Source organism: Bombina bombina, chromosome 2 (genome assembly GCF_027579735.1).
Source record: "Bombina bombina isolate aBomBom1 chromosome 2, aBomBom1.pri, whole genome shotgun sequence".
In the NCBI taxonomy this organism is placed as follows: Eukaryota; Metazoa; Chordata; class Amphibia; order Anura; family Bombinatoridae; genus Bombina; species Bombina bombina.
In genome coordinates, this window is record NC_069500.1 from 571,910,963 (window position 1) to 571,930,484 (window position 19,522).

The 19,522-nt window shown below is 35.1% G+C and overlaps 1 protein-coding gene across 1 annotated transcript in view; it reads left to right on the top strand.

Annotated features, from left to right (window-relative positions):
- Positions 1-19,522, top strand: part of FRMD3 (FERM domain containing 3) — a 431,322-nt gene that overhangs the window by 312,707 nt on the left and 99,093 nt on the right. The window contains exons 10-11 of the mRNA XM_053702458.1: positions 370-458; positions 17,012-17,086. Coding sequence (XP_053558433.1) covers positions 370-458; positions 17,012-17,086 — 164 coding nt within the window. The remainder of the gene's footprint in view (positions 1-369; positions 459-17,011; positions 17,087-19,522) is intronic.

Genomic DNA, 19,522 nt, shown 5'->3' on the forward strand with positions numbered 1-19,522 from the left:
CATTTTTTGTGTTTCATGTCCCTTTAAACATATGCCAGGCTCTCCCTCTGTACTTCTTTCTCCATAGAAGAGAGCTCTCATTTTTTCTATGGGAGACAGCTCACCACTCGCAGAGACAGCCCTTTTTTTATAGAATTCCATAAGTGCTGCCCCTGCAAGTGTCGGACTGGAAAACCAGACTAGGCTAGCGAATTGTTTAGAATTGGCCCCAGTGTATTTTACAGTTGGCCAAAGTTTGCTTCATTTTTTGACAGTTTGAATTTATGTGGATAGTTGGACATTTGCCAAGTCAGTTGCAGATTTGTGGCTTGACTTCAATATCTCACATGTGATGATGTTTCCAGCATTTCTTTTTCTTTCAATTTGCAGAAAAAAACAGTTTTGACATATCATACCTCAACGCCAGCAGCCTGTAAGCATCTGTGGAAATGCGGGGTTGAAAATCAGGCCTTCTACAAGTATGTGAATATTTTCATGTTAAATTAATCGGTTTCTAGTTTACAGAATAACTTTTGTTTTAATGTATTTTATTTAAAGTGAATGTAAATTTTGATGCTAAAGTGCCCGGTTTTTAAAAATTCGATTAAAAACAGGGGTACTTTAATTCATCAAAATTTACATTTCACTCCTGTTGTGAAAAAAACAACTTACCTTTTAAACTTGACAGCCGCTCCAGGTTCCTCCGGTCATTGCAAGCCATTTCTGATGTCAGAAATGATGGATAGGTCATCCTCCAATCATGGCTTCTCCCCCGGGGGAATCGATGTCTGATTCAACGCAGTGATTGGAGGAAGCCGGATTCCTCATTTTAGACCCAGGAAGAGGCTTTGCGACGGGTGGAGGAAGCTGGAGCTGCTGTGAAGATTAAAAGGTAAGTTTTTGTTCACAACATGAGTAAAATGTAACTTTTGATGAATTAAAGTGCCCCTGTTTTTAATCAAATTTTTAAAAACCGGGCACTTTAGCATGAAAATTTACATTCACTTTAAGCTGCGACTAAAATATGTTATGTGCCTAACAACAGTGTTGAATGCTTATTACTTTGTTTTTATAAAAAGTAAAGAAGCCACTCAAGTGGAGAGAGAGTTATGCATGATTTACTTTAGGGATGTGCATTCGTATCCTTCTTAAAGAACCAAATGTAAAAGAAGGCGGCTGCTTGCCACATTCAGCTCTTTTTGGAGCTGGATTCCTTCTTGTGAAAGTTCAACACACTGAGATCCGCATGCAAATTCAGGTCTTATTGTATTACACTTTCACAAGAACAAATACAGCTCCAAAAGAGTTGAATGCTGAGAGCAGCCGCCTTCTTCTGCATTCGGATTCTAAAGAAGGATACGAATGCACATTCTTACTATTTTTCATATAACTATGAAAGAATATGATTAGTTGGGAGTGATTAATGGCTTTTTATTCTTTTGATTTCCTGAGTACTTAAATGAGATGCAAATCTCTCATGTTTCCTTGATAGTGACTTTGTAAGATATAAGGCCTGATTATCTAAAAGTCCCTGGTCTGGCAAGAACTTTTAGGTCCCTAACAGCTTGATTGCTGTTTATCTCTCTATGCAGGATTACTGATGCGAAGAAGCGACACATATGTTACAAAATAATGCTCAAACCCCTGTGATTTCTCTTCAAGCCATCAGGACCTTAGAGAAATCATTTATGCTTTTTGCAAATCTGATTATTATTTTGGTACAGTGTCAAATATAAAGCATTATTAGGGTGCTGCCCAAACAATAATATTTTCCACTAGAAAATGGGATATTCTGGGGATTATATCCCCAATTATGTCCCCAAGAATAAGAAAAGTGTCCAAATAATATGTTTGTCAAGTCACAAAGCTGTTGGAGCAACACTTGAAATAATAACTATAATCATTTATCAAAAAAGAAAAATATTTAATGTATTAAATCTAGGTTATATTTTTTTTTATATACATTTTAAAAAAATTAAACAGAGTAAAAATCGAATTGAAAATTACAACATGTAACACAATAGGGTACACCTGAAGAAGTGTAAACATTAAATGGTCAACAATTAAGCACATCAATAATATAATATTCCCTGATAATCAGCCAGGATTGATAAGTTCAGTGTTGTCTTACAGCGCTAAAAATTTGGACCTGTAGCTCCTGTCTGGAGTGGGTCCCCAAATACCCACAAATGGAAAAGTATGCAAAATAGTGGTCAGAAAGGAGCGCCAATTGATGGCAAGGTCCGATAGAATTTGAGTGTGAATAATGTAATAGTGGTTCGTATAAATAACGATATAGCACTATAGCTTAGCTACAATTATGGTGATTGTGCTGCATTAATGTATAGATTAAAATATATGTGTGGCACAAGATGGTACATAAAAGTATTTAATACACATTGAACATTTAAAACATAGGTATCGTTAAAACAAATATATTATTAAAAGAACGGCAAGAAATGGTGTATAAAAGCATATAAAAACAGAAAATACGCGTGTGTAGCTTGTTCACTACAGGTTTGTAGTGATAGATCATAAAATGGGTTGCCTAAGTGTGAACCTCATACTGGAATAAACATTAAATGTTGACTAAATATTGATGATGCTAAATGTTGGAAGTGCTGGAATGACAGCAAATACATATGGAGTTTCTAACACATATATAGTGTCTCATATATAGTTATATTGACATAGACAGGGAAATAGTAACAATTAACATAAAAAAAGGATAATGTCCAGTAGTCACTTCAAAAGATAAGGGATGTGAAAAAAGTTCTGTTATATATATCCAAAAAGTGAAAAGTTAATAAACCATCCAATTTGGTGTGATCCAAAATCGTGATGCAAATAAATCCAAAACAATATAAATCCCCAAAAAATTGTTTTAAAAGTAATTAATCCAAAAGTTCAATCCAAAATAGTGATAGAAATAAATCCATAAAAAATAATAAAAAATCCAAAAGTTAAATCAACTAGTGTGTACACAAACTAGTGAGAGTGATCACAGAAAAGGTATTGGTTAACATCTAAATCAATTCTGGATGTGAAAAAAAGAATTGTAATCCCACGTAGAAAGTGGTGGAGAAGAAAAATAGAAAAAAGAATACAAAAAATAAAAATAATTCTGGGAAGTCTTCAAAACCTGTAGATGAAAAATAATAACATAGTATAATACTGTATTAGAATTCAATAATCAAGGAAAATAGCTCACCATAACTTTGTCAACGCGTTTCGGCCCACAGGAGAGGCCTTTATCAAGACTATGGTATGGTGTGGGTGAGCTAAGATCTTTATACCCCTCTCTAACCAATCATATTACACTCGGATTGCGCCAAATTTTCGCGCCAAAATCGTAATACCGGAAGTGGTAAACCGGAAGTGTTTATCTGTATATTGAAATGGTTCAGTTCTATCTTTATGATATTCTTATTTATTAGTTAAAAAGGCTTATGTGGGAACATTATCTTAGATGTTCTTAATATGCTCTTTCAGTTGCCCTGTGTATTTGCCATGTCGGTTCTGTTTGTGGTAAGCAGTTGCGCTTTACCGGAAGTTGTTAAACCGGAAGAAGCGAAAAATGTAAACATCCGGTGGAGGTATACCGGATGTTGCGCTTTACCGGATATGGTTAGACCGGAAGTAGCGCTTTACCGGATGAGGTTGGACCAGAAGTGGCAAAAAGAGGCAAAAAAGTAAACAGAGCCGATATCTATAATCTGAGATTTGATTCCCTTTTGGTGTATATAAAAAATGTGATTGGTTAGAGTGTCCGGTAGATGTATAAAGAGTATGTGTGTATCTATCTATATCACGTATATAGCATACATGATGTTGAGTTCTGGAAACTTTTATTTTTCATTTTCCATTATCAATCTAGTTAGAACTAGCTTAATTGTTGAATAGCTATGGGAGCAATATAGTAAACTTATATTGAAATAAAATACGGATAGAGAGGAAACTTGTCTTTATCTAAGTGTTTTAATAGTAATTTTAAGATAGATAGAGACTGGTTTAGGAAAAATGTAGGGATCTAATTGATTAGTTTTATGTTAAAGAATTATGATAATGAATTAAAAAATTTTGGATAATGAATTAAAAAATTAAAAATGTGGTGGGGGATACTCTTAATTCAAGTATCTAATGTAAGGTGTATTGTTTGGGTGCCCTTTTAATTAGCATATATATGTGTAATTGGTTCTTAGCCTAGTTGGCATATACTGAGAATCATTTATAGGTTGTATAATCGGTTTGTTAATCAATGTATATGTGCCTCCAGTTTTCTTATCAGTATTACCTTATGTTACTGCTATATTAGTATAGGGACATATCTCCCCACTGCAAGTGATGTCTTAAATTGTATCTTTATCCTTATAGAAGGTCAGGCTTAGATTGTTTTTTAACCTGCTATGTTAAATATCTTAAATAACGAGGCTACTAAAGTAAGTGTCGAATCTAATATGGCTGATTGTTTCTCCTATATTCCGTACACTGTCGATGTATTAAGGGGTTATATCTTATTGATATTGTTGGCATCTGAAAGGTCCCTCAGATCAATTATAGGGTTCTTTCTAAGGCTAATCATATGAACGTATGGATGAAGCAGTGGGACTGGATGGATTTGCCTAAGAGATCCTTATGTAGATCCATATGGGTCATCTTCATTAGATATATTTGGAAGTATGTGAGTCTTATTGTGTCACATGTTGACCTAGATGTATTCCTTCTATGTAGGGGCAACAATATTTCGGATAGGTGTCTAAGGGTCAAGATCATGTGTGTTTCAGACTTAGCAAATGTGAGAGGTCCTCCTTGTTGTTCAAACCCTTCGGGTAGAGGCAGTCCAACTCAAAAATCCATCTGGATTCCGCAATCAGGAGCTTCTTTTCATAATAACTGCTATGTTAAATATCTTAAATAACGAGGCTACAATCTAATATGGCTGATTGTTTCTCCTATATTCCGTACACTGTCGATGTATTAAGGGGTTATATCTTATTGATATTGTTGGCATCTGAAAGGTCCCTCAGATCAATTATCTGGAGAGAGGATATGAAGAGGAGAAACTCAACAAGGACATAGAAGAGGTTAGGCAAAGGGATCGTAAGGAACTTCTTAAGTACAAAGACAAGAAGATTGGGAGGGACACCAACATCAACTCTATAGATGTTGCTTTTATAACGCAGTACAGCGAAAATAGGCGCACTATAGAGAAAATAATAGAAAAGCACTGGCACCTACTGAAGGATGATGATACAATTGGCGAAACACTCATCAACAGGCCAAAATTCATCTACAGAAAGTCAGATAATCTCAAGAATATTATATCTCCTAGTATTCCACGCCCAACAACAACACAGGTGAAAGACATATCAGGGAAATCCATCAAGGGATTTTTTCCATGCGCGAGCTGCAAGGCGTGTAAGAGAGGCTTGAAAACCAAAAACTTCTCCCCACATAACTCCAATATCAAACATGAAATTAAGGACTTGATAAGATGCAGCAGCAAGGGGGTAATTTACATAGTACAATGCAGTTGTGGACTTCAATATATCAGACAGACCTCAAGATGTCTGAAGGATGGAATACGGGAACATCTGTTACAGATTGAACATGGCAGCACGGATACCGCACTGTACAGACACTTCTCTATTAAACACAAAGGAAACATCAAGGATTTGAACTTCTGCGGTATCCAGATAATAAAGCCTAATTGGAGGGGAGGCAATTATGAAAAGAAGCTCCTGATTGCGGAATCCAGATGGATTTTTGAGTTGGACTGCCTCTACCCGAAGGGTTTGAACAACAAGGAGGAACTCTCACATTTGCTAAGTCTGAAACACACATGATCTTGACCCTTAGACACCTATCCGAAATATTGTTGCCCCTACATAGAAGGAATACATCTAGGTCAACATGTGACACAATAAGACTCACATACTTCCAAATATATCTAATGAAGATAACCCATATGGATCTACATAAGGATCTCTTAGGCAAATCCATCCAGTCCCACTGCTTCATCCATACGTTCATATTAGCCTTAGAAAGAACCCTATAATTGATCTGAGGGACCTTTCAGATGCCAACAATATCAATAAGATATAACCCCTTAATACATCGACAGTGTACGGAATATAGGAGAAACAATCAGCCATATTAGATTCGACACTTACTTTAGTAGCCTCGTTATTTAAGATATTTAACATAGCAGGTTAAAAAACAATCTAAGCCTGACCTTCTATAAGGATAAAGATACAATTTAAGACATCACTTGCAGTGGGGAGATATGTTCCTATACTAATATAGCAGTAACATAAGGTAATACTGATAAGAAAACTGGAGGCACATATACATTGATTAACAAACAGATTATACCACCTATAAATGATTCTCAGTATATGCCAACTAGGCTAAGAACCAATTACACATATATATGCTAATTAAAAGGGCACCCAAACAATACACCTTACATTAGATACTTGAATTAAGAGTATCCCCCACCACATTTTAAATTTTTTAATTCATTATCCAAATTTTTTAAATTCATTATCATAATTCATTAACATAAAACTAATCAATTAGATCCCTACATTTTTCCTAAACCAGTCTCTATCTATCTTAAAATTACTATTAAAACACTTAGATAAAGACAAGTTTCCTCTCTATCCGTATTTTATTTCAATATAAGTTTACTATATTGCTCCCATAGCTATTCAACAATTAAGCTAGTTCTAACTAGATTGATAATGGAAAATGAAAAATAAGTTTCCAGAACTCAACATCATGTATACTATATACAGGATATAGATAGATACACACATACTCTTTATACATCTACCGGACACTCTAACCAATCAAATTTTTTATATACACCAAAAGGGAATCAAATCTCAGATTATAGATATCGGCTCTGTTTACTTTTTTGCCTCTTTTTGCCACTTCCGGTCCAACCACATCCGGTAAAGCGCTACTTCCGGTCTAACCATATCCGGTAAAGCGCAACATCTGGTATAGCTCCACCGGGTGTTTCCTTTTTCCGCTACTTCCGGTTTAACAACTTCCGGTAAAGCGCAACTGCTTACCACAAACAGAACCGACATGGCAAATACACAGGGCAACTGAAAGAGCATATTAAGAACATCTAAGATAATGTTCCCACATAAGCCTTTTTAACTAATAAATAAGAATATCATAAAGATAGAACTGAACCATTTCAATATACAGATAAACACTTCCGGTTTACCACTTCCGGTATTACGATTTTGGCGCGAAAATTTGGCGCAATCCGAGTGTAATATGATTGGTTAGAGAGGGGTATAAAGATCTTAGCTCACCCACACCATACCATAGTCTTGATAAAGGCCTTTCCTGTGGGCCGAAACGCGTTGACAAAGTTATGGTGAGCTATTTTCCTTGATTATTGAATTCTAATACAGTATTATACTATGTTATTATTTTTCATCTACAGGTTTTGAAGACTTCCCAGAATTATTTTTATTTTTATTTTTTGTATTCTTTTTTCTATTTTTCTTCTCCACCACTTTCTACGTGGGATTACAATTCCTTTTTTCACATCCAGAATTGATTTAGATGTTAACCAATACCTTTTCTGTGATCACTCTCACTAGTTTGTGTACACACTAGTTGATTTAACTTTTGGATTTTTTATTATTTTTTATGGATTTATTTCTATCACTATTTTGGATTGAACTTTTGGATTAATTACTTTTAAAACAATTTTTTGGGGATTTATATTGTTTTGGATTTATTTGCATCACGATTTTGGATCACACCAAATTGGATGGTTTATTAACTTTTCACTTTTTGGATATATATAACAGAACTTTTTTCACATCCCTTATCTTTTGAAGTGACTACTGGACATTATCCTTTTTTTATGTTAATTGTTACTATTTCCCTGTCTATGTCAATATAACTATATATGAGACACTATATATGTGTTAGAAACTCCATATGTATTTGCTGTCATTCCAGCACTTCCAACATTTAGCATCATCAATATTTAGTCAACATTTAATGTTTATTCCAGTATGAGGTTCACACTTAGGCAACCCATTTTATGATCTATCACTACAAACCTGTAGTGAACAAGCTACACACGCGTATTTTCTGTTTTTATATGCTTTTATACACCATTTCTTGCCGTTCTTTTAATAATATATTTGTTTTAACGATACCTATGTTTTAAATGTTCAATGTGTATTAAATACTTTTATGTACCATCTTGTGCCACACATATATTTTAATCTATACATTAATGCAGCACAATCACCATAATTGTAGCTAAGCTATAGTGCTATATCGTTATTTATACGAACCACTATTACATTATTCACACTCAAATTCTATCGGACCTTGCCATCAATTAGCGCTCCTTTCTGACCACTATTTTGCATAATCAGCCAGGATTGGACTGGGACCAAAAATTGGCCCGGGCATTTAAACACGTAGCAGCCCACATCAGTTAGACCTCTGTCAGCTAGGTAGCCGCATGATAGAGCCTCATTTATTGCCTGTTCAAAGTCCGGTCCAAGTAAGATAATGAAAGGTGGAGAATAGTCCTCTTTTCTACTATCAAAGGTTTGATAATAAAAATCCATGCACAGGGCCACTAGAATACACCTCAGGAAAAAAGGACAGGGATCAAGCAGACAAAATAGAATATAAAGAGGTAGACTTGAGTGCAGCTCAGGAGGGCAATAGGAGGAATTGAATAGAGAAAGAGTAGAAAGCAGGGTAAAAAAACAGAGAAAGAGAAAAATAAGAAGAGGAAGGAACGGGAAGTCCAGCCTGATGCTCCCTATAGTGTCAAGGCCCTTCCTTATTGGAGTCCCCCTCCCCATTTCTAAACACTTGTTGACTTCCAATAAAATGTAATGTTATGAAACGCATCTGACGTAACTATATTCTGCCAGAGACATGGTCTAGGAACATATCCAGCCATTTCTGTGTGTTCTCCATTTACAAGCCACTAGAATTCTAGATGAATTGAGGACAAATTGTATAAGTCTAACGTCTGGTTTAAATGGAAATGTCAGTGGTGGATTGAGTAGTGCAATAATAGAGTCCAGATATGTACAGTATATATACAAAGTAGGCATACTTTTTTTCTTTCTCAATTGTTTTTGGCTTAGTTTAATCTAAATCTTTATCTAATTGTGGGACTTTACTCTTGTTTGTTCCATAAAGTTTTTATTTACAAATTAAAAAATCACAGCATAAGAATAAAACAAAACAAAGTAGATACTTAAATACATCCAATCACAGCTGTTACAACAAATACTGAAAAGAAATAACTTTTATCTCTTAGATTTTTATTTCATATACAAAATTAAAAAATGATTTGCTATATATTAGATATCAAAACATAAATCTATACCCTCTTAGCTATTTATTCAGTTTTAAACCCATTTATTCTTGTTTTAAAATGGATATGAAACTTAAAATGTTTTTTTTGTGTGTTTCAGACAGAGCTTACAATTTAAAAAAAAAAGATAATTTATGTAAGAACTTACCTGATAAATTTATTTCTTTCATATTAGCAAGAGTCCATGAGCTAGTGAGGTATGGGATATACATTCCTACCAGGAGGGGCAAAGTTTCCCAAACCTCAAAATGCCTATAAATACACCCCTCACCACACCCACAAATCAGTTTAACGCATAGCCAAGAAGTGGGGTGATAAGACAAAAGTGCGAAAGCATAAAAAATTGGAATTGGAATAATTGTGCTTTATACAAAAAAATTATAACCACCACAAAAAGGGTGGGCCTCATGGACTCTTGCTAATATGAAAGAAATGAATTTATCAGGTAAGTTCTTACATAAATTATGTTTTCTTTCATGTAATTAGCAAGAGTCCATGAGCTAGTGACGTATGGGATAATGAATACCCAAGATGTGGATCTTCCACGCAAGAGTCACTAGAGAGGGAGGGATAAAATAAAGACAGCCAATTCCGCTGAAAATAATCCACACCCAAAATAAAGTTTAAATCTTATAATGAAAAAAAATGAAATTATAAGCAGAAGAATCAAACTGAAACAGCTGCCTGAAGAACTGTTCTACCAAAAACTGCTTCAGAAGAAGAAAACACATCAAAATGGTAGAATTTAGTAAAAGTATGCAAAGAAGACCAAGTTGCTGCTTTGCAAATCTGATCAACTGAAGCTTCATTCCTAAACGCCCAGGAAGTAGAAACTGACCTAGTAGAATGAGCTGTAATCCTTTGAGGCGGAGTTTTACCCGACTCGACATAAGCATGATGAATTAAAGATTTCAACCAAGACGCCAAGGAAATGGCAGAGGCCTTCTGACCTTTCCTAGAACCGGAAAAGATAACAAAAAGGCTTGAAGTCTTTCGGAAATTCTTAGTAGCTTCAACATAATATTTCAAAGCTCTAACTACATCCAAAGAATGCAATGATCTCTCCTTAGAATTCTTAGGATTAGGACATAATGAAGGAACCACAATTTCTCTACTAATGTTGTTAGAATTCACAACCTTAGGTAAAAATTTAAAAGAAGTTCGCAACACCGCCTTATCCTGATGAAAAATCAGAAAAGGAGACTCACAAGAAAGAGCAGATAATTCAGAAGAGATGGTCAAAAGAAACAAAAACTTTCCAAGAAAGTAATTTAAAGTACAGTGAATGAATAGGTTCAAATGGAGGAGCTTGAAGAGCCCCCAGAACCAAATTCAAACTCCAAGGAGGAGAAATTGACTTAATAACAGGTTTTATATGAACCAAAGCTTGTACAAAACAATGAATATCAGGAAGATTAGCAATCTTTCTGTGAAAAAGAACAGAAAGAGCAAAGAGTTGTCCTTTCAAGGAACTTGCAGACAAACCTTTATCCAAACCATCCTGAAGAAACTGTAAAATTCTCGGAATTCTACAAGAATGCCAGAAAAAATGATTTGAAAGACACCAAGAAATGTAAATCTTCCAGACTCGATAATATATCTTCCTAGATACAGATTTACAAGCCTGTAACATAGTATTAATCACAGAGTCAGAGAAACCTCTTTGACTGAGAATCAAGCGTTCAATCTCCATACCTTCAAATTTAAGGATTTGAGATCCTGATGGAAAAAGGACCTTGTGACAGAAGGTCTGGTCTTAATGGAAGAGTCCACGGTTGGCAAGTGGCCATCCGGACAAGATCCGCATACCAAAACCTGTGAGGCCATGCTGGAGCCACCAGCAGAACAAACGAGCATTCCTTCAGAATCTTGGAAATTACTCTTGGAAGAAGAACTAGAGGCGGAAAGATATAGGCAGGATGATACTTCCAAGGAAGTGACAATGCATCCACTGCTTCCGCCTAAGGATCCCTGGATCTGGACAGATACCTGGGAAGCTTCTTGTTTAGATGAGAAGCCATCAAATCTATTTCTGGAAGTCCCCACATTTGAACAATCTGAAGAAATACCTCTGGGTGAAGAGACCATTTGCCCGGATGTAATGTTTGGCGATAATCCGCTTCCAAATTGTCTATACCTGGGATATGAACCGCAGAAATTAGACAGGAGCTGGATTCCGCCCATACAAGTATTCAAGATACTTCTTCATAGCCAGAGGACTGTGAGTCCCTCCTTGATGATTGACATATGCCACAGTTGTGACATTGTCCGTCTGAAAACAAATGAACGACTCTCTTTTTAGAAGAGGCCATGACTGAAGAGCTCTGAAAATTGCACAGAGTTCCAAAATATTGATTGGTAATCTCACCTCCTGAGATTCCCAAACCCCTTGTGCTGTCAGAGACCCCCAAACAGCTCCCCAACCTGTCAGACTTGCATCTGTTGAAATCTCAGTCCAGGTTGGAAGAACAAAAGAAGCCCCCTGAATTAAACGATGGTGGCCTGTCCACCACGTCAGAAAGTGTCGAACAATCGGTGTTAAAGATATTAATTGAGATATCTTTGTATAATCCCTGCACCACTAGTTCAGCATACAGAGCTGAAGAGGTCGCATGTGAAAACGAGCAAAGGGAACCGCGTCCAATGCAGCAGTCATAAGACCTAGAATTTCCATGCATAAGGCTACCGAAGGGAAAGATTGAGACTGAAGGTTTCGACAAGCTGAAACCAATTTCAGATGTCTCTTGTCCGTCAGAGACAGAGTCAAGGACACTGAATCTATCAGGAAACCTAAAAAGGTTACCCTTGTCTGAGGAATCAACAAACTTTTTGGTAAATTGATCCTCCAACCATATTCTAGAAGAAACAACACTCATAAAAAACTGGAAAGGTTCTTAATGAGCAAAGGGAATTGAATCCAATGCCGTGGCCATAAGACCTAAAACTTCTATGCATATATAGCAACTGAAGGAAATAATAGAGACTAAAGGTACCGACAGACGGAACCCAATAGAATTATCCCTTGTCTGATAGAGACAAAGACAGTGACACAAACTTTCTGGAAACCTAAAAAAGGTGACCCTTGTGTGAGGAATCAAGAGCTTTCAAAAAAAAGATCCTTTAACTATGTCCTGAAGAGCAAGTGAATCATATGAGATTCTGTATCCTCAGAAAATAATCTGAATGAAAACAGAAAAATGAAAATATGCATTTATTGTATCTAATGAAAACAAATAATGCTATCAATGACCATAAAAAGGCAAAATAGTTTGAATAAAACTCCAAACCGGTTCCTAAAAAAGGAACTGGAAGAAATACCCCAGAAGATTCCAGGTCTGAGCAGCGCTTGAACCCCATGGGTGCCCAGCCATGCTTCAACAGTACCCAAAATATATAGGACAGAAACACACTTAAAGAAAGTGTTAGCCTTACTGGAATAAAATCAAAGAAATTTGGACAAAATAGAACCAAATAAATTTCAAAGAAGTCTTAACCTGCCCCTTACCAGCCAAGCTGGAATACGGCACATACATCGCAATATTAGGGAGCTGATTTCGAACCCCAATTACAAACATGTTACTTGGGAAAGAACTCAGGAATTCATTCCTTAATAAGAACAACTAAACTAGTATAAGCTTAAAGTTTTAGTCTTAGAACTCAATCTTGAAGCCCAGAGTAACAGTTAAGAATTGAATCCAATTATAAAACAAATAATTGATTATCTTAGAACAAAATTCTTCTAGCTAAAATAGCTAAAGACATAGATTAACCCTCATTTGCGAAAATATTCAATAAAATGAAGACACAAATGAAATTATTAGCATGATAGTCCAGTTTAAAGGACCAGCCAATACAGTGGACTTGCATAATCAATAAATGCAAAACAACAAGACAAATGCAACAGCACCTAGTCTAGCAAATGTTGTCCTTTAACAATGCTAAAATAAATCATAATCTGATACTTGATCTTAAAGTAAACAGAAAAAATGAAGCAATTGCAATATCCAAATAAATCACAGGACCAAGAAAAGTACCTGAAACTAAATAATTTTCCATAAACAAGATACAACTATCTAAAGGAAAATAAATACTATTTTGCTATAGAAACAATAGCATAATTAGTAGAAGCAGAGATAGCCCCAATAAATTGGAGAACCCTCCAAATTGAATTTAACTGCTGGCAAAGAATATAGTTTAAAACCTTTGAAAAAGGAATAAAAGAAAATTCTCAGCCTATTCCATTCCCTAGAATGGGGAATTGGAAAGAAAACCTCTGAAAACACAGAAGAAAAAAATAGGCAGAAATAGTGTCAGCTAGTCTTAAAGAACTAGTTACCTTAATATCCAAAATAATCAACACCTTTTCAACAAAGAACAAATGTACTTTAACAATAGAAAAATAATAAAAGTAGATTTGTTAGTGTCAATATTTGATGAAGAAAAAACATCATCAGAGAAGGATAAATCAGTATATTGTTGGTCATTTGAAACTTCAATAATTAAAAAAGAAGTGAAAAAGACCTAAAAATTTTATTAGAAGGCACGAAGTCAGACAAAGCCTTTAAAATAGAATCAGAAAATATTTCTTATAAATCTTCTAAATATTTCTTGTACATAAAATGTAAGAATGGCAATAAAGCATAAACACTAATGGATTCTGCATGTAAAAGTATATCATAATACCTTATTACAAACCATAGCTAAAGATAAACATTTATAACATAAACATTTATAACATTTAAAATAAATGAACTTAGCTTTGGTAGAACTGAAAAATGTTTGCGCCAAGAAAGTCCGCGCCAAGAATGACGCAATAAAATGAAGCATTTTCAGCCCCCGCGAGCCTAACAGCCCACAGGAAAAAAGTCAAATTTTAAGGTAAAAAATTATTTATTCATATGCATTATCCCAAATATGAAACTGACTGTCTGAAATAAGGAATGTTGAACATCCTGAATCAAGGCAAATAAATGTTTAAACACATATATTTAGAACTTTATATAAAAGTGCCCAACCATAGCTTAGAGTGTCACAGAAAATAAGACTTACTTACCCCAGGACACTCATCTACATGTAGTAGAAAGCCAAACCAGTACTGAAACGAGAATCAGTAGAGGAAATGGTATATATAAGAGTATATAGTCGATCTGAAAAGGGAGGTAAGAGATGAATTTCTACGACCGATAACAGAGAACCTATGAAATAGACCCCGTAGAAGGAGATCATTGAATTCAAATAGGCAATACTCTCTTCACATCCCTCTGACATTCACTGCACGCTGAGAGGAAAACCGGGCTCCAACCTGCTGTGGAGCGCATATCAACGAAGAATCTAGCACAAACTTACTTCACCACCTCCACAGGAGGCAAAGTTTGTAAAACTGATTTGTGGGTGTGGTGAGGGGTGTATTTATAGGCATTTTGAGGTTTGGGAAACTTTGCCCCTCCTGGTAGGAATGTATGTCCCATACGTCACTAGCTCATGGACTCTTGCTAATTACATGAAAGAAAAAATAGATTCCAATTTACTTCTATTATCAAATTTGCTTTGTTCACATGGTATTATTTGTTGAATAAACACCTAGGTAGGTGTCTAGAGCACTACATTGGAGGAAATAAAGCTTCCATCTAGGGCTCTTGCAAATGGATTACATTCTTGCAAAACTGCTGCCATATACTGCTCCATACACGTGCACTCTCCTTAGCTTATGTCCATGCTTTTCAACAAAAAAATACCACGAGAGGGAAGAAAATTTGATAATAAAAGTAAATTAGAAAGTTGTTTAAAATTGTATGCACTATCTAAATCACAAAGGGGTTTTGTGTACCTTTAATAATGGATGTATAATTTGTTCTTGGATATTCTTCTGAAGAGAGTCAATAAAGCTATCCCATTTCACATAAAAAATTGTCTATTCTAGTTTGTACATTGCCCAGAGCATAATACTTTTCTACTTTCATCTGTTTAATCATCAGCTGCTTTACGCTGTGTCCAGAAGGGTTCTGTTCTTGGACCCACAATCTAAAGATACTTTTCCTTGCCGATAATATTAGAGTTGTTATAAACCATTTTACATTTTTAGAGACATTTACAGAATCACTAAAGAAAACCTGTTCATACCCTAAACTAACGGGATGGGTCAAAATTCAAGAGGCCCAATACTGATCCTTTTTGCAAAATTGATGGGGCAGCTCCAGAAGTAGTGGAACATATCTGGGCTAGAACATCTACACTTTATACAATAATTGTGACATTCTTTGTTTTATTCTGAGACCCTATTAGGGGTAAAATAGTCTCTATGATATAATCTAACCTGTGACTCTCTTAGTCCCACAGATAGAATCAACTCCATAGTTGTTTTAAAACTCCTGAATATTTAATTATCTATCTGAACTGGGAGCAGTTTATTCCATGCTCTCGTATTATCCCCTCTAGCCTCTTGACTAATAGTTATAACAAGTGTATTATAGAGAGATTTCAGGCTATATTTCTGTTTCATGAATAGTTTAAGAGTTATATTTATTGGGTACTCACCTCTCATTTGGTTACCCCTTTCTCTTATTAAAGTCTCAATATAATATTTTATTTGCAAAAAAAGCAAACGTGTTTGATTATGTAATTTAAATTCCACTTTAAGATTTTAAAACATTTAAAAAAAATATTTTCTAAATCCAGAACATCCATTACCTTAAAGATGACCCTCTCCCCCCTTTTCTTAAATATCATATATCCTGATCCTGATTTCCATAAATAGGTATGCTTCATATGCTCATTTTTCCAATTTAAGATCTTATGCACCTCAGTCCAGGCTCTTAAAATAACCTGAAACATAATATTACTTTTAATGTCTTTGGGAATTGATCCCTCTTCATATGTCAAATATATTCGACCACCACAGGAGTTAAGGTTTTTTGTCATAAAAAGGTTCTTGCCCGAACATCCAGTCAATTGCTACAGTAGTTAAAGAAGAGCAGTTATAATATTGTATATTAGGCAGTGATAAGCCACTATTATTAAAAGCTATAGCGAATCATGTCTGCTCGATATTGCTAAATGCAGACAGCATACGCTGATCGCATTTATGGCATTTATCATTGCTCAAGCATTTCTAGCGAGGGGGGCCCTTCTCACTGAGCTGTCAATCATCCCCATCATATTAGATCAGGATGATTTCAATCCGTCACCTAAAATGTGGGGGACAGGTTAAGAAGCAGTGGTCTTATGACTGCTGTTTCTTATCTTCAGTTTCTGTCGAGCCTGAAACGATGGGCCTCCGAACCAGCATCTGCTGCATAATAAATTGTGCCCAATGTCTTAAATCTTGTGCGTGTTTTTTTTACCCCTCCACAAAAATTCTCTAATATCTCTATTATATTATATTAATATATTAAGTTATTTTCTTAGGAGCATAAAAGGCAACATTTAGATTAGTATACAAGGTTGAACTATCATTTACGCTACGTTAATTCTCCCTGTAAGAAAGTGGTAATTGTATCCACCTTTTTAAATCCAAAGCGACCTGCTTGCATATAGAGGACGTATTCAATTTATACCATCTCTCCAGGTATTCTAAAGCTTTCTACTAACTCTGAAGCATATTGTAAGCATTCGTCTAATATATTTTTTTATGATGTCTTCATTTAGGTATGCAAAATCAAGTCAAGTAAAGACAATGACAAGCAGCAATATATTTTTTAAAGGAAGCCGATTCCGATACTGGTAAGTTTTTGTTGTTGTTTTTAGAGTAATTGATAACGACTTGATAGCAGACTTTACTGGCTTTTTCACATACATGAATCAATGCAGTTAAAGTGATGGTACACTTTCTCCTTTGTATAATTAGATCTGGAATGTTAGTGATGTTTTAGATGGTGTTTAATTCATCAGTTGTAATGAAAATGCACTATAACTTCCTTTTTTTTATTTATTATTATTTATTGTATTGTAAGTTTTCCATAGTAGATGTATACAGGAGACATCACACTTCTTGCTTTTGTGTAAACTATGCTTTGTTCCACACTCCCAGTAGAGACCAAAAAATGCAAAATCTGTAACCTAGGTTTGCAAAAAGCTGCAAATTTGGGGTGTGTCTAGGCAGTAGTTGTGAACACCCACGTTATCAGAGGCTCCCAGCGAGACCTGGTTAATTCCCTGATCTTCACAGGGATCTGACAGCTTTCCCTAAAGTGAATAACAGTTGCAAGTGTATTATATTCTGTGGATTAGATGGATACTTCAATTGCTGTATATATGGCCCTTGAGCCCTGAACTAGACCAGCAAGGCCACAGACGGCAGCCTTTCCAAGGGACCTTGGAACTCCCCCTGGTAATCTGGGTAATACAGTCGTGTCTGGTCTTTATACAACCAGCACAGTAAACATCTGCACTCTATTTATACTTTTGCTAACTTAATAGGTTCATATAGGGCTAGATTACGACTGTAGCGCAATTTATCACTTGCGTGTTAACTTCGCTAGAAGTAACCTTTTTGCACGCATAGGTAGCACTCATATTACAAGTTAAAAGTAAAAAGTTTTTGCACAAGCTCAAAACCGACACATGCAAAAAGCCAGAACTTCGAATATCGCGAATAACGTATTCCCCCATAACCTTCAATGGACCACGAAAAGTGGAATAATAACACACTACTCACGTGGAAACCTGATCACATTTAACCAAGTGCTCTAACCCAACATGAAATATGAATATTTCACATTCCAATGTTCTTCACATAGCAAAATATGTTCTATTTATTTTTAAATAAATATTTATATATATATATATATATATATATATATATATATATATATATATTCCTCGTTTGCAAGAAGGCACTCACTGGTCTTAATAAGAAACAACTTTTAATTCATATATTTAAAAAGCAAGTACATCCATAACGTTTCAATGTCGTTGTGACATCTTTGTCAAATGTTCTGCTAACATCAATATAGGACAATCATGTTCCCAAAGTAGAAAATCGGGAACATGATTGTCCTATATTGATGTTAGCAGAACATTTGACAAAGATGTCACAACGACATCGAAACGTTATGGATGTACTTTTTAAATATATGAATTAAAAGTTGTTTCTTATTAAGACCAGTGAGTGCCTTCTTGCAAACGAGGAATGGATACAATTTATGTGAAGTGCACCCTGGCAGTTGTGGTACTGTAAGACTGTGCTTATCTCTTCTTGGAGGATATATATATATATATATATATATATATATATATCTGATGGGTTTTTGGTAAAATATATATCTATAAATGTATATATGATTATGTATAGATACACACACACACATATATATATGAATTTCTATTTAAAAATACTTAGAACATATTGCCCTATGTGAAGGACATTGGGATGTAAACTATTTACAGTAAATACAAACTTAAACACTTTATTATTTATGAATAAATAATTATGAATTATTATTTATGAATAAATATGAATTTTCATGTTTTCAACTACTTGACTGCAAAGGGCTCCGATGCTCATACATGTCTGCTCTGTGCACCTGCATCACAACCAGGATTTTATAATGTCCTACACAGGATGAATTGTTTGTTTTTAACTTGTCCCAATAAACATTTTTTACTTTTATACATTGAGGACTTTGAGCGCTTTTCCTTTTTTGGATTCGTATATATATATTTATATGTATGTATCTCTATGTTAAAGCCCTTTGCATGCCTTTTTTTTCTGACACATTGGACCTCATATCTTTAAACCCTTATAACTTAGACACTGTTGTTATAAGTGTAACTATACACTTAAATATATTTTGATGTGTTTTTGTGCAACATTTTTGACTCGTGTAACAGTTAACCAGAGCTCTGAAGTTGAGCTATCCTGACGTGTGTTAAATTCAATTGCGCTCAAGTGAATCTTTTTACTTTCAACTTTTAATACGCACACACCTGCGATAAACCACTTATTGCTAACATGCAACAGTTGGCATCCCACTCGTAATCTAGCCCATAATTGTCAAAGATTACTATGGGGGATCTTTATACAATTTTCCTAACTCTATTTGATGAGTTAGAACATAAGATACTGTATATAGAAGATTTGATCATCTGCATTGTGTGGTCTCAGAGAATGTTACCCTGCTATTTGATTCAACTGTGTCTGTGGCTACAATTAATTTT